The sequence below is a fragment of the Perna viridis genome, chromosome 1 (assembly GCF_037379345.1).
Source record: "Perna viridis isolate PV_CMFRI_1.1 ecotype Kerala chromosome 1, ASM3737934v1, whole genome shotgun sequence".
Classification (NCBI taxonomy): Eukaryota; Metazoa; Mollusca; class Bivalvia; order Mytilida; family Mytilidae; genus Perna; species Perna viridis.
Window position 1 is genome coordinate 55542327 of NC_142445.1, and position 11568 is coordinate 55553894.

Sequence of the window (11568 nt, forward strand, 5' to 3'; positions counted from 1 at the left end):
TAGACAAGTGTCATGGGTGTTGATAACGAAAACACACATGGAAAGTACTGAAATATATTGATGGGAGAAAAATTACTTATTATTGTCTAAACTGTACATTAGAAACACATTAATACGAAATTAATTTGCTATCTCGCACAACCTTTTGAGCAATATTTATTTACAGAATTTACTCATGCTGCAAATGTTCTTTTTTTATTTCCAATTCCGCGTTTGAAAGTAAACTTATTAATTAGGTGTATAAATATTTGATAAAAAAAGATTATAAAAGGTAATTAATTTATGAAAAATTTTGTACCGGTGAATCAAAGGGTCACACAGACTGACCAGACTGACGAACAATATATTTTACGTTTACCTTAATTGATCAAAGTTCCAAATTGGAAAGGGTTGAGAAACGTTAATTTGCTCGGGGTGAAATAATGCTTTAATAGTAAAGGCCAGTCCGTGGTAAAACAATGATAAAATGGAGTTTCCGAGGTTTAATTCTTAATGATACACGCGCGAATCATTTCCACAGATCATATTTATGCAAGATTATACCAAATGCTACATGACTTGGCATATGTGCCAACTTAAAACTTCATATCCTGTTCCAGCGGCTTCACAGCTGGGTCACTGCTCCAAAAATTCTTCGCAAACGTTCACGTTCATAGATCTTTAGGCCGAGGATCACAGTCTTCAGCCGTTCTCCTAAGGGGAATTCAGTGTATTAAGGACGGATGTATTAATTGATATGAAAATTAATTTATCAAAATGTGTAAAACCAGTCTTATCTTGGTACGCCACAAGAGCATTAAAATCGTAACATACATCAATATTAACTGAACAAGTCGCGTGTTAACAACGTAATTACAAGAATGCTTATCTCTCAAACTAACTTTGGTGCAAATTAGAATTATGACTTATGGGTGTGAGCGGCGTATATATCTATATTCAAAATCATAATTATGATAATCCGGCGCCAACTACTTATGGTTTGGTTGTCACCCAAAACAACAGGGCTAAAGTTGAAAACCAGGAAATGGTTCACGAATAAGATGAAAGTAGTTATTAATTGGTTTATCTCTCCAAGATTATTTTAATACTCTCATGACAGGTTGTAAAACCGTGTTATTGTTTTCTACCGTTAGTATTATATTTCAACACTGAGGTGGCGAATTTCAAAATTAGGTAACTTTGTACCATAAGTGACAATTGACTGTTCTTGTTCACTACATTTCTATGGTGATGATCCAATGAAGAAACTTGTCCACATCGACGCGATTTTGTAAATTTGACGGACCATCAGCTTTTTTCCCCACCATCAAATAAAATGTGTCGACGAATAACCGTTTATTATATATGGAGTATATGTTAATTCAGTTATATTTTTTTAGAATCTTGCAGCTTATGAATTACGTTAGCCCTTCGAAACTCGAAGTTAACACAGTGAAACCTTCAGATAGTATTTAGACAAACAATTTATAAGATACAAGTAAGATACATCATAAAATAGTCCTATAACGATCTAAAAGCATGCTACTCCAGTTTATTGAATGAAGTACCGTGTTACAGATATCCAGATGTATTATTTCATCGATACGTTAATATTTCACAACAGCTATATGTCAAAGGTTTGCTTATAGAAAACACAACATCCGTCATAAACAAGCTGCTAGCACGTGCCAAAATACCGCCAAACTTAGGTAAGCGTGAATTTTATGTAATTTGTTGTAATTAATGTTTATAAATTATTATTTGATATTGACAGTTATGCGAGATGATTGGTAAGGTTCATCTGTGATGTTTGGACGTAGAAGAATGATGGCAATGTTTTCTGCTTTATACTATGAAGAACCCTTGTGCCGAGTCGGATGATGAGCCAAAGTTTCAATATCCCTTCCAACAGGCGGTCTGCAAAGACTGTTTTAGGAGTTGCACATATAATAGGTGTAAGTAAATTATTTAAGTATACCTCAGTTTATATTTTTAAGATGTTTTTATATCTTGATTATTGCGATAATAGTCATTTTCTCGGATACATTTGTTATTGGTTCAAACAGTCTTTTTAACTACAACTTATGATATAGGTCCTCTACTGGTGCTGGTTACTGAGTCTCTAAACACAAAAATTGTCATGTGCTTGCACCATCATAAATTATAAAAGTAAGTTTTCTGATCCAGCTTATTCGTTTGACAAGGTATCGTTTCCACATATCATGAAGTCCCGCCCTCTGGCTTTTTTTCAAACTTAATCATAGCCCACCTTTCCCATTAATAATCATTTTGCAGAAATCAAATGATTTCTCCCTTAGAATGCACCATTTTTGCTACTGAATTTCATTAATGCCAAATCATCCATTAGATACAGACTGAACTATTCTATTTTGACATTGTTAAATGTAGAGAATACCAATCCATTCAAATGCCCAGATTTAACCAACTCCGATAGCATAAAAAAACTGCTTAAAACATTATAAATCTGTAAAATATAAATAATGCACACATGTACATAATACATTTTCATAGCTAACAGATTGAATTCCAAAAAGCACCACAGTCCAAGACACAAACGAGGTGTCTACTACTACCAAGTCTACGACGTCTCGCCATATATAATATAAAATGTTTCAGCTATCTCCTACCTACGGCTACGAACTTTATCATTCACAGAACACCTGACCATTGGCAGCATCCGAAAGTAAAAAAAAAAGATGTAAATTCTTATCAAATTTATTACAAAATTCCAGTGTAAACTACAGATATGATTGACATGAAGAAGCTGGAATAGTGATGACAAGGTAGCTATGATTATGTAATCTATTATTCTTGTTCTCGGGATATTTCCGTCGTTTCAATAACTTTTATTTACATGTATACTTTTCTACAAGAGCAAGCTTTGCAAAAATATCCTCTTGAACTAGTTTCTCACGCAAAAGAAAATGTTGAACTATTATGTTTAAGAAAAGAAAGATAACCTTGTTTCTTTAACAAAACATTGTTCCGAAAGCTAGCAAAATCAAAAGCGGATACAGTAAAAGATGGCTATCTTGCTTGTTGTTTGAAACAATTTCTACAATGTAAACAATTTATCATTATCCATACTCTTCAGATAAGGACTGCACTTGTATAGAATCGCCAGATGTTGAAGTCTTCGGTTTTCTTGCATCATTAATGTTACTATCCATATGTCCACTAGGAGGATTATTGATTGGGGGCATGTTTTGACGTTCTTCGTTTGTTGAACTACTTATTCCTGCAACCACTGGTTCTCGACTTCCTGTATTGGTTTCGCTGTAATTAGGAGACTGAACATCGTTGTCATGATAGACTTCACCAATTCCACCCAAGGTACCCGCTGTTGACTCTATCTCTTTTATCATCTGGGTGGACTGAAAAAAAGCTTTATATGGTAAGCTTAACGGTAATTGGCGTGTGCTTATTTATTGGCTTGATAAAGATTTGCGGTCATAAATAGAATATATCTGCTTAAGGAATTTCCTACATTGCTGTATACTGTCGAATAAATCCTAAAGGTTTTAGGTAATGTTTGATACATTCTTGAACCTTTAATTAATTTTCTTAAAGCATGTAAAAGTAAAACGATCAAGCTTGGTGTATCTTCCAACTTGTAGGACTTTAAAGGCAAAAGAAGACTACTCGTTAGTAATGTCATCTCCACAGTTACCACACGACTCCTCACTAATTATGTCATCTCCATATTAACCCACACGACTACTCGTTTGTAATGTCATCTCCATACTAACCCACACGCCTACACGTTAGTAATGTCATCTCCATACTAACCCAGACATAAAATGCAGTGCCTAAAGGACTGACTGTCTTCATATAGTCTAAAGTATACTGGTCTAGGAATTTCTTCGCCTCTAAAGCAAACTCCAAAGGGCACATTCTAGGGTCAAATCGAGCAATCCTGTTCTGTATGGAGTCATTGTCCATTTTCCACAGAATTCCCTGAGCCGTATTCCAATTCTAGAAATTAACATATACGTTTTGTTGTTCTAAGAATGAATATAAGTACACACTAATAATTGACATTTAAGGATACATATGAGAAAAAAAGTAAAGGTGAACGTAATTGCGCTTTAAAGTTGTTTGGAGGTTCATTAATATTCAATACCCCGATATTAAGCTAACAAAAGTTTATCTCTCGCTCATCATATTTTCTTATCTCATTTTTCAGATAACAATATGTGTTTTGTATGTGTATTTTTAGTGATTTTGAACGCTATTTCGAAAACCTATATCGCAAAATAGGTCTATGTGGCACACACTATATCGTACCTCAGCTCGGAATACACTTGTAGTACAGTAGAAGTATACATGAACGATATACTGAACATAACTTATCAAAACCTGTATCACATGCCATATCAACATGAAACCCATATATCACCACAAGGACAATTGTCATACAGTTGTACAAAATTTAAGTTTTACATCAATTTTAATTACCTCAACAGCTAAAGGATGAAAGCCAAGCAGAACCAATGTCGCCATGAGGGAGTGTTTGACAGGAGTTGGTGGGTTTGCATACTTTCTCCCCTCACCCACAGCCCTACCATCAGCTTCCATGACAGTTTCTCTTACTTTATGAATCATTTTTAATCTATTTAATAATCTTTTGGCGTGCATTATTTCGAAATCCAAGGATCCGTCAATATTAGCAGCTTGAGCCATGGCAATTCCTTTTTCAACGTCTTGCAAATTTCTTGATTCATATGCTTCTAGTAGAGCTGAAACGTGATAAGAGATAACAAACTGATTACCATACCACTTTTAATATATAGGAACTGACATATGACCATTTTTGCCATATTCATGATGTTGGCAAGTCGACAATTATTCATGTATATAAAACATTTTTACCCGGGTATCAAATACTAATATGGATGTTTTGTTCCAATTACTAACAATAAATGTACATGCAAAAACGATTCAGTTTGTTTTGAAGGCGAGTTTTTTAATAGTGTTTACACGAAATGGGGGAATATTTAAATAATAATGTGGCTAGTATATATAGTCTTTAACAACTTTTTAACACCAACCTTGCCTCGCCTCCAATTTCTTTGCCATATTTTTAACGACTTTTATCACGGGATCTTCCTGCTCCGGATTCTGCTGCTCATACTGAGCAATCAGATTGTTCAGAACGTCTGGATCCTTATAGAACTCAGCTTCCCTCATTTTCTTTCGGAGATAGCTGTTTCTTTTTTCTAAAATTTCATATATCGATATAATTTCTTGTAATAGCTATATAGTGCGTTGTTTTAATATGTCAAGTAAGATTCCACATTCATCATAAACCAAGTGTTTACTTTTTAAAAAGCATCAGTTTTAGCACATTTTGTTGTGGAACATGTACAACGAACACATAAATAGCCCACTGACTTACAATGGTACTGTATGAAATTTAATACCACACAACACATGCAGTAAAGACTCGCACTAAGCTTGTAAGAAGCTGGTATAAACTTACCCTCAATTTCATCAGCATTGACGGATGGAGCCGGTGTTGGTGAAAATAACATGCTTTCATCGTCCTCGGGATTGAAGGCGCTGCTACCGTCGGTTCCCGCTATAATGAAGTATTTATTTATAGTTTTGATAAAGTACCCCTCATTTCTCTCATATACATTCACTGCGCAGTAGTTTACTTCCGGTAAAGTGACTTTGAACAAAGTTTCTTCGTCAACTACGACCTTTTCAATCTGTGTATTTTTCTGTGGACCATTACCTTGGTTTACATCAAGATATGCAACAACATCTGACGTCAAATTTTCTGGATATGGTAGATAAAGTTCATTATCTGTAGCTTCAATCGTTTCCACTGGAATATCATGGTGTCCATTCCAGAATTCTTCATTGTCACCTATTGCGTGCCGCGGTGTAAAGACACTGTCACCGACACTACCAGTTGAATGGATTAAAGACGTATAAACAACATACAATTTAGATTCGTCCTCATCTTTGTATGAATATACGGTCAAAACGTACTCTCCAGGGTCCGGCAAGATATAATGAACACTTTCTACACCATGTTCCCGTTTTACCATTAAGTTTACACGTTTCATAGCTTTTGCATCTAAAGTATGTATTTCGTACATCAACTGAACCGGTCCCTCTGGACAAAGATGTAGCTTCCCTCGCCCTTTACCTGCTGTTGTTATACCACTATCCTTATCTAGAATTCTAATGCCAAGATTTTTTGCTAACACAGATTCTCCTAACATGTTTTGACACATTACTGGAAAGGGTTCATCCCTTATTTTCCTTCCTTTGCAACGAATGAGATAATTGAAAATATTTGTTTTTCCGGGCTCAGATGTTTTACCATATATTTTGAGTGCGTAGTAACCTTCTTTTGGTAACCTTGTGTTTATTACATATTCCCCATCATTCCAGCGAGTCATTACATATTTTGACAAAGAACCCTCATCAACCGTCCGATGTTTTAGCCTGACATCAATGTTAAGATTTTTAGCACCTTTGAATCGGAATTCGCACTGACCACTATCAGTTCCTAACTTAGACATTTTATGGCTGACAGGTTTAAGACCTATTTTGTTCGACTCTTTATTCTGACCCCATCCTAGTAGCGGGTGGTCGGGGAGAGGTATCTCGACCCGCTCCGGCATTGGACTGTATACAATATAAGAACAAATAAGATCAAAGTCTTTCAAACCTCGAATCATTGGGTTTCGGGCGAATATGTCAAGTCTGAATTGTCCGTACACCGGAATATTGATGTCATACTGCAGCGTACTTCCCTTTACTTCCCATACAACACAATGTTCTAATGATACGTCTTCTTCTTCCTTACAAAAAGCAGTGGATTTCGAACGATAGAAATTGGTCTTAAATTGCATTTTGGCTGCCCAGCGCGGCGGAAGATTTAAGTCGACATATGCCTTTCCTTGCTTTGTCCTGTGCTTACACTGGCGGTTATGCTTTCCTTCAATGTCGATTCCAATCTCATACAACCGTTCTCTAACATACACTTGTTTTTCAAACTCGTAAAATGACATAGGGTTCTTGACCAGTTGCCATTCCTCTTTGTCCGGTAAATGTGTCCAAAGTAGATTTTTAGGTTCGGTCAGAAAGTAACACTCATCAATTTCTTCTGTGTGTTTGATTTTCATCAGAGCTTTTTTGTCTAGTTTTTTCTTCTTTGATTTCGGTTTTGGTTTTTCTATTATTTCTTCGACCGGAGGCTCTGTATCTTCGTTGTCCTCTGCTTCACCATTTTCTTTGTTTTTCTTTTTATCTTTTGCTAGCTTTTTAGCATCTCCCGAGTTTAATGCCACACAAGTTGAAGCCCAGAATAAGTCGATAGGGAACCATTCATTTTCGATCAACACAGCGTTCCACTGGGCTTTGCATTTATATTTGTGCAGCTTTTCCCCAATTTTGTAGCCAGAACTTTTTGCTACCCCATCAATTATCATACAGGGTACATCTGCCAGGCTGTAAAGGTGAACATGATATGATAATGATTGTTTGAAGTTTCTCGACATATAAAGTCGTAAGTATTGACGTTTGCAGTATGAATCTAATTCACCAAAAAAATGTTACCAAATCATTTATAATCTTTACTGCGTCTGCTATTCGTTACTTTCCTACGGTACAAAAAAGCCGTTTAAAAATCAAGACACTGACTTGAAATTCGAAAAAAAGGTAGGGGAAAGCGATGTATACCCAATATTTTAATTATAGTTAGGTTCAACGGAACCGTCAGCAAAGAGTTCGGTCATCTAGTACAGGGTGGAAAAAGTTGTTAAATATGGATGGATGGATGGATGGATGGATTGATGGATCTACGCTTTTCAATTGAGTTTAAGTACCAGTCCACATAAAATTTAGACACTGCCAATGGTAACATGATTCATGGTGTAGAAAAACCCATCAAACAAACCATGCTTTTTCAGTATACATATGCTATACTTTCACATAATGATAATCATTTCTGCATTTAGATTTGCACTTTTTAGAAAATCATTCATCTCCCACATGAATCAACCAAATGAAATCAAATCAAGAATGATAACTCTTGCAAAGTGACAATTTTATGTACAATCTGTAATTTTTACCTTAAAACGCAACAACCAAATGAAACGCTAAGACTGGTTATGTGATAAGTATTTGTTTCTGAACAAGAGATAAAACTGAATTCAGTGGGTTTTTAACATGCATGAATCACCTCTTGTCTGGTTTTAGAAAGACTGCTACTTAAAAGACATTCACTTACTGGCATAAGATACAAAAGAGGTTGGCGTAATTCCCCATATCGCATTGTATTTTAGAGAAATATTCTAATGGTGAGTTTGCCGGTGGTTCAACATCAATTGGTAGGTTCTTTATGTTGTATGACGTGATCCATCTAAATATAGATCGAACTTTCCAAAGGTCATCCCACACGTCGTCTTCCGTCAGGTATTTCACAAGGTCCCAGTAGGATTTAAGCAACAACGTATTTGGAGCCTGTAATAATGAAACCAATAAAAAAAGACTTGAAACATATTTCACTTAATTGCACATATGAAATTCAAGACGACTCGATTAGGATGAAGTGTGAATTGTTTGAGCAAACATGGAACTTATATTAATGCCACGACAGTACATGAACTCCTTCTCCGTGATATCTACTTACATTTAATGCGTGGTTGTCAATAATTGTAAAGTCCAAGTCACCAAGCAGTTCCTCTCTTGTTAACTTCGGAGGTCTCGGAGGTGGAGGCTCACCCTTCTTCTTCCTTGCATTAGGTTTAGTCGGTATTGGCTGAAATAATTAGTATGATCTATAATATTTGGCGAAATTAAAATGTCAAAAACTTTTATAACCACAACAAACCAAGCTATTTTCGACAAAGAAACCGTTGCTTCTTTATTATTACAGATTTTTTGTTTATACATTGAAATCTTCTAAATTTAACACGAAACTTTTGGTTAGTGTAATCATGTACGCACCCTTTTAGGCCTAGGTTTCTTTGGTTCATCCCACTTCTGTATAGGTTTCTTATTTCCGTTTTTCGTCTTTATGTTAGCGTTGTTGATTGCTTGCTTGTTTTTTCCCTTCTGCGCCTTAGATACAAACTGTACTTTGTTTTTTCTTCTTTTATTCTTGTCAACTTCTTCACTTTTCTTTCCTTTTTTTGTTTTGTTGTGGTCATTATTATCCGTAGACGCCGAGCTCCCCATTTCATGTGCTGTTATGCATTGTTTTTTTCTCGGCTCAAATAAAAATCGTTTAGGTATAGAATAAATGTGGCGAGAGTTCAGCAATTCCAATAACCTGATTAAATATTAATCTTTAATCTTTCTGAATTAATTACAAATCTCTAAATATATTTAAAAATCGTTATAAGCTGTATTATATTATTGACCTAAATTTTGTAGATGAACTACATCTGTATATAACTGTGCACTTTCTTATGCTTCGATTACACAATTCACTTCAAAATGGTACTTTTCAATTTTGGTCTCATTTCAACATTGTCTTAAAGTAAGATATAAGTTAAATAAATACTCGTCTTTTTGTATGGGATGTTGTATTTTTTCTAAGATATAAGTACATAAAATATGGGTAAGTCAGAATTCAATTCCGCTACAGGTATTCTAAATATTAAGTATTTAGAAAAAAAAGGAAAGAGGCCAGCCCCCCAAAGTGGATATCTTTACATAAGAATCATGCCTCTAAAAAAACTAGCATTTTGCATAAAAACAACTGACCACAGAAACTTTATAAAGGTATGTAATACCGCGATGTGCAACTTCTGACTGAAGCGACCTCAACTTCCCGATTGACGATTGCTATATAGTGCAGCGGACGACGAAGGATTTTTTCGAACTTTAATGGGCCTAGCGATATAGGCTATATTATATGTCAATGGAAAGATAAATCAATGTAGTTTTTGAATATAATTCTTTTCCTGCTATTTTGCAATAATTAGAGGAGGGGGCAAAGATCAATCGACCACAATACACTTTGATAAGGAATTTAAGTGAAATCGTTTATTGTAGGTATCGGGAAACAAGTAACATTTAAAGACCACGTATATAGAATGTCAAAAATGTAAAAAATAACTTATTCCGACAAAATTTGACTATTTAATCACTGAGCAAAAATGCCTCAAAATTGCTTTAATTTAAGTGCATTTTCAATGAATAAGAGATAATGAGACACCGTAAAATATTTCAATCTATATCTAAATGTTCTGTACTGAATAACAAATAAAATAAAAACAACGTCATCGATTCAATCTGCAACATAGGCTTTGCAAAATGAGTTTGAAGTTGCAAATTTCTAAAATGTACTAAAATTGTATAACACGGAATTGTTTCCGGACAATTTATGTAGTTTGCGGGCTGTTTTATGGCCAGAAACACATTTAAAGTATCGAGTCCACCTTACGTTTTGACGAAAGGACGTAAGGTTTTGAGATTTATTTTTGTACATACAAAAATCATACATATTTTTTTGCATTTTTCTTTATATGCGTGGACTTCAAATAAAACGTTAATGATTTAACCACGAATCAGGGATTCTCAAACAAAACCAAAAAAAAAAAAAAAATGCGACTCGGGGGTTATGATATGCTGGATTTCGTAAAAAATTTGACAATACATGTACTTTGAACTTTGCATGGAAGCATGTGCATACATGCACATGCATGTTGTCACAATATTTATGTCTTATGATGTTTAACTGTGCGCCAGCTGCAGGCTGATGCTTGTAATGCAATATCCTCTGCAGGGTCGGATCCACACTTTGAAAGGGAGGGGTGCCGACCAAGGTTCATCGGAAAAAGGGTATGTGTGCTAGGACATGATTTACCATTTGTCAATTTTACAATGACAAATTTTCCAATAAAAAAGGGGTGCCAATCCTCTGCACCCCCTCTGGATCCGCCGCTGCTCTGAACGGATTATACTAAACGGGTTGCTAAAAACAAACCATATTCCTTGTAAATTAGTTCAAAGGAAGCATCGCTGTCCAGGGCTGGGCGGATCAAGAAAAAGAGAGGGGCCCTGATCAAGACGTTTATAAACAGGATACAATCTATTATTTGCTATTTACTGTCTATAAATTGTTATAAAAGTACTTTTTGGCGGCGTAAACATACATGCACAGAGCAGTTGTAGTAAGTGGTTTGTACATGAATTGATTGGTATAAGAATGTATCGTTACTTCTGTTGTCATATTTTGATAAGGTAGATAAGTTTTTTTTTTACATTTACAATGTCATAATATTTGGGCAGCCAATGACGCCTGCCTGCTTCTCGTAAAGAATGAATAAGTGGTTCACTTCTCGAATTCTGATTGGATGTAATCTAAATACAAATAAAAATTAAACTGATTCTGGGATTTATCACAACTGTTAAAGCAGCTTCGCTAGCCAATGGTTACCGTCTTGCTCCCTAACTTCACGCAAAGGGAGGGGCAGGATCTTAACCCTTGCCTAGCAAATATGCTGTAAAAGCTAGGAATACGAAATAAGCCACTCATAACCAGGAAACTTTTAATCGGTCTATACGATAGTAAAGGTCGATTTTATTGGTAATAAT

General features: G+C 35.3%; 1 protein-coding gene across 1 annotated transcript; it reads right to left on the minus strand.

Moving 5' to 3' along the window:
• Window positions 1–2793: 2793 nt before the first annotated feature.
• On the minus strand, window positions 2794–9201 carry LOC148629453 (uncharacterized). Its single transcript, XM_088575335.1, has 8 exons — window positions 8971–9201; window positions 8654–8782; window positions 8252–8484; window positions 5483–7470; window positions 5052–5219; window positions 4459–4739; window positions 3790–3975; window positions 2794–3374 (listed from the first exon to the last, which is right to left on the minus strand). The coding sequence occupies exons 1-8, from the start codon at window positions 9199–9201 to the stop codon at window positions 3078–3080; spliced, it is 3513 nt and encodes a 1170-aa protein (XP_088431461.1). The 3' UTR covers window positions 2794–3077.
• Window positions 9202–11568: the final 2367 nt, after the last annotated feature.

Excerpts from the sequence above, each read along its gene's own strand:
- LOC148629453 (XM_088575335.1), bottom strand. The coding sequence starts at position 9,201 with ATGGGGAGCTCGGCGTCTACGGATAATAATGACCACAACAAAACAAAA. Across the intron at positions 8,783-8,970 it reads AGAAACCTAGGCCTAAAAGG|CCAATACCGACTAAACCTAA; the intron begins GTGCGTACATGA and ends TAATTATTTCAG. Across the intron at positions 7,471-8,251 it reads CTCTTTTGTATCTTATGCCA|CCTGGCAGATGTACCCTGTA; the intron begins GTAAGTGAATGT and ends TCACCTTTACAG.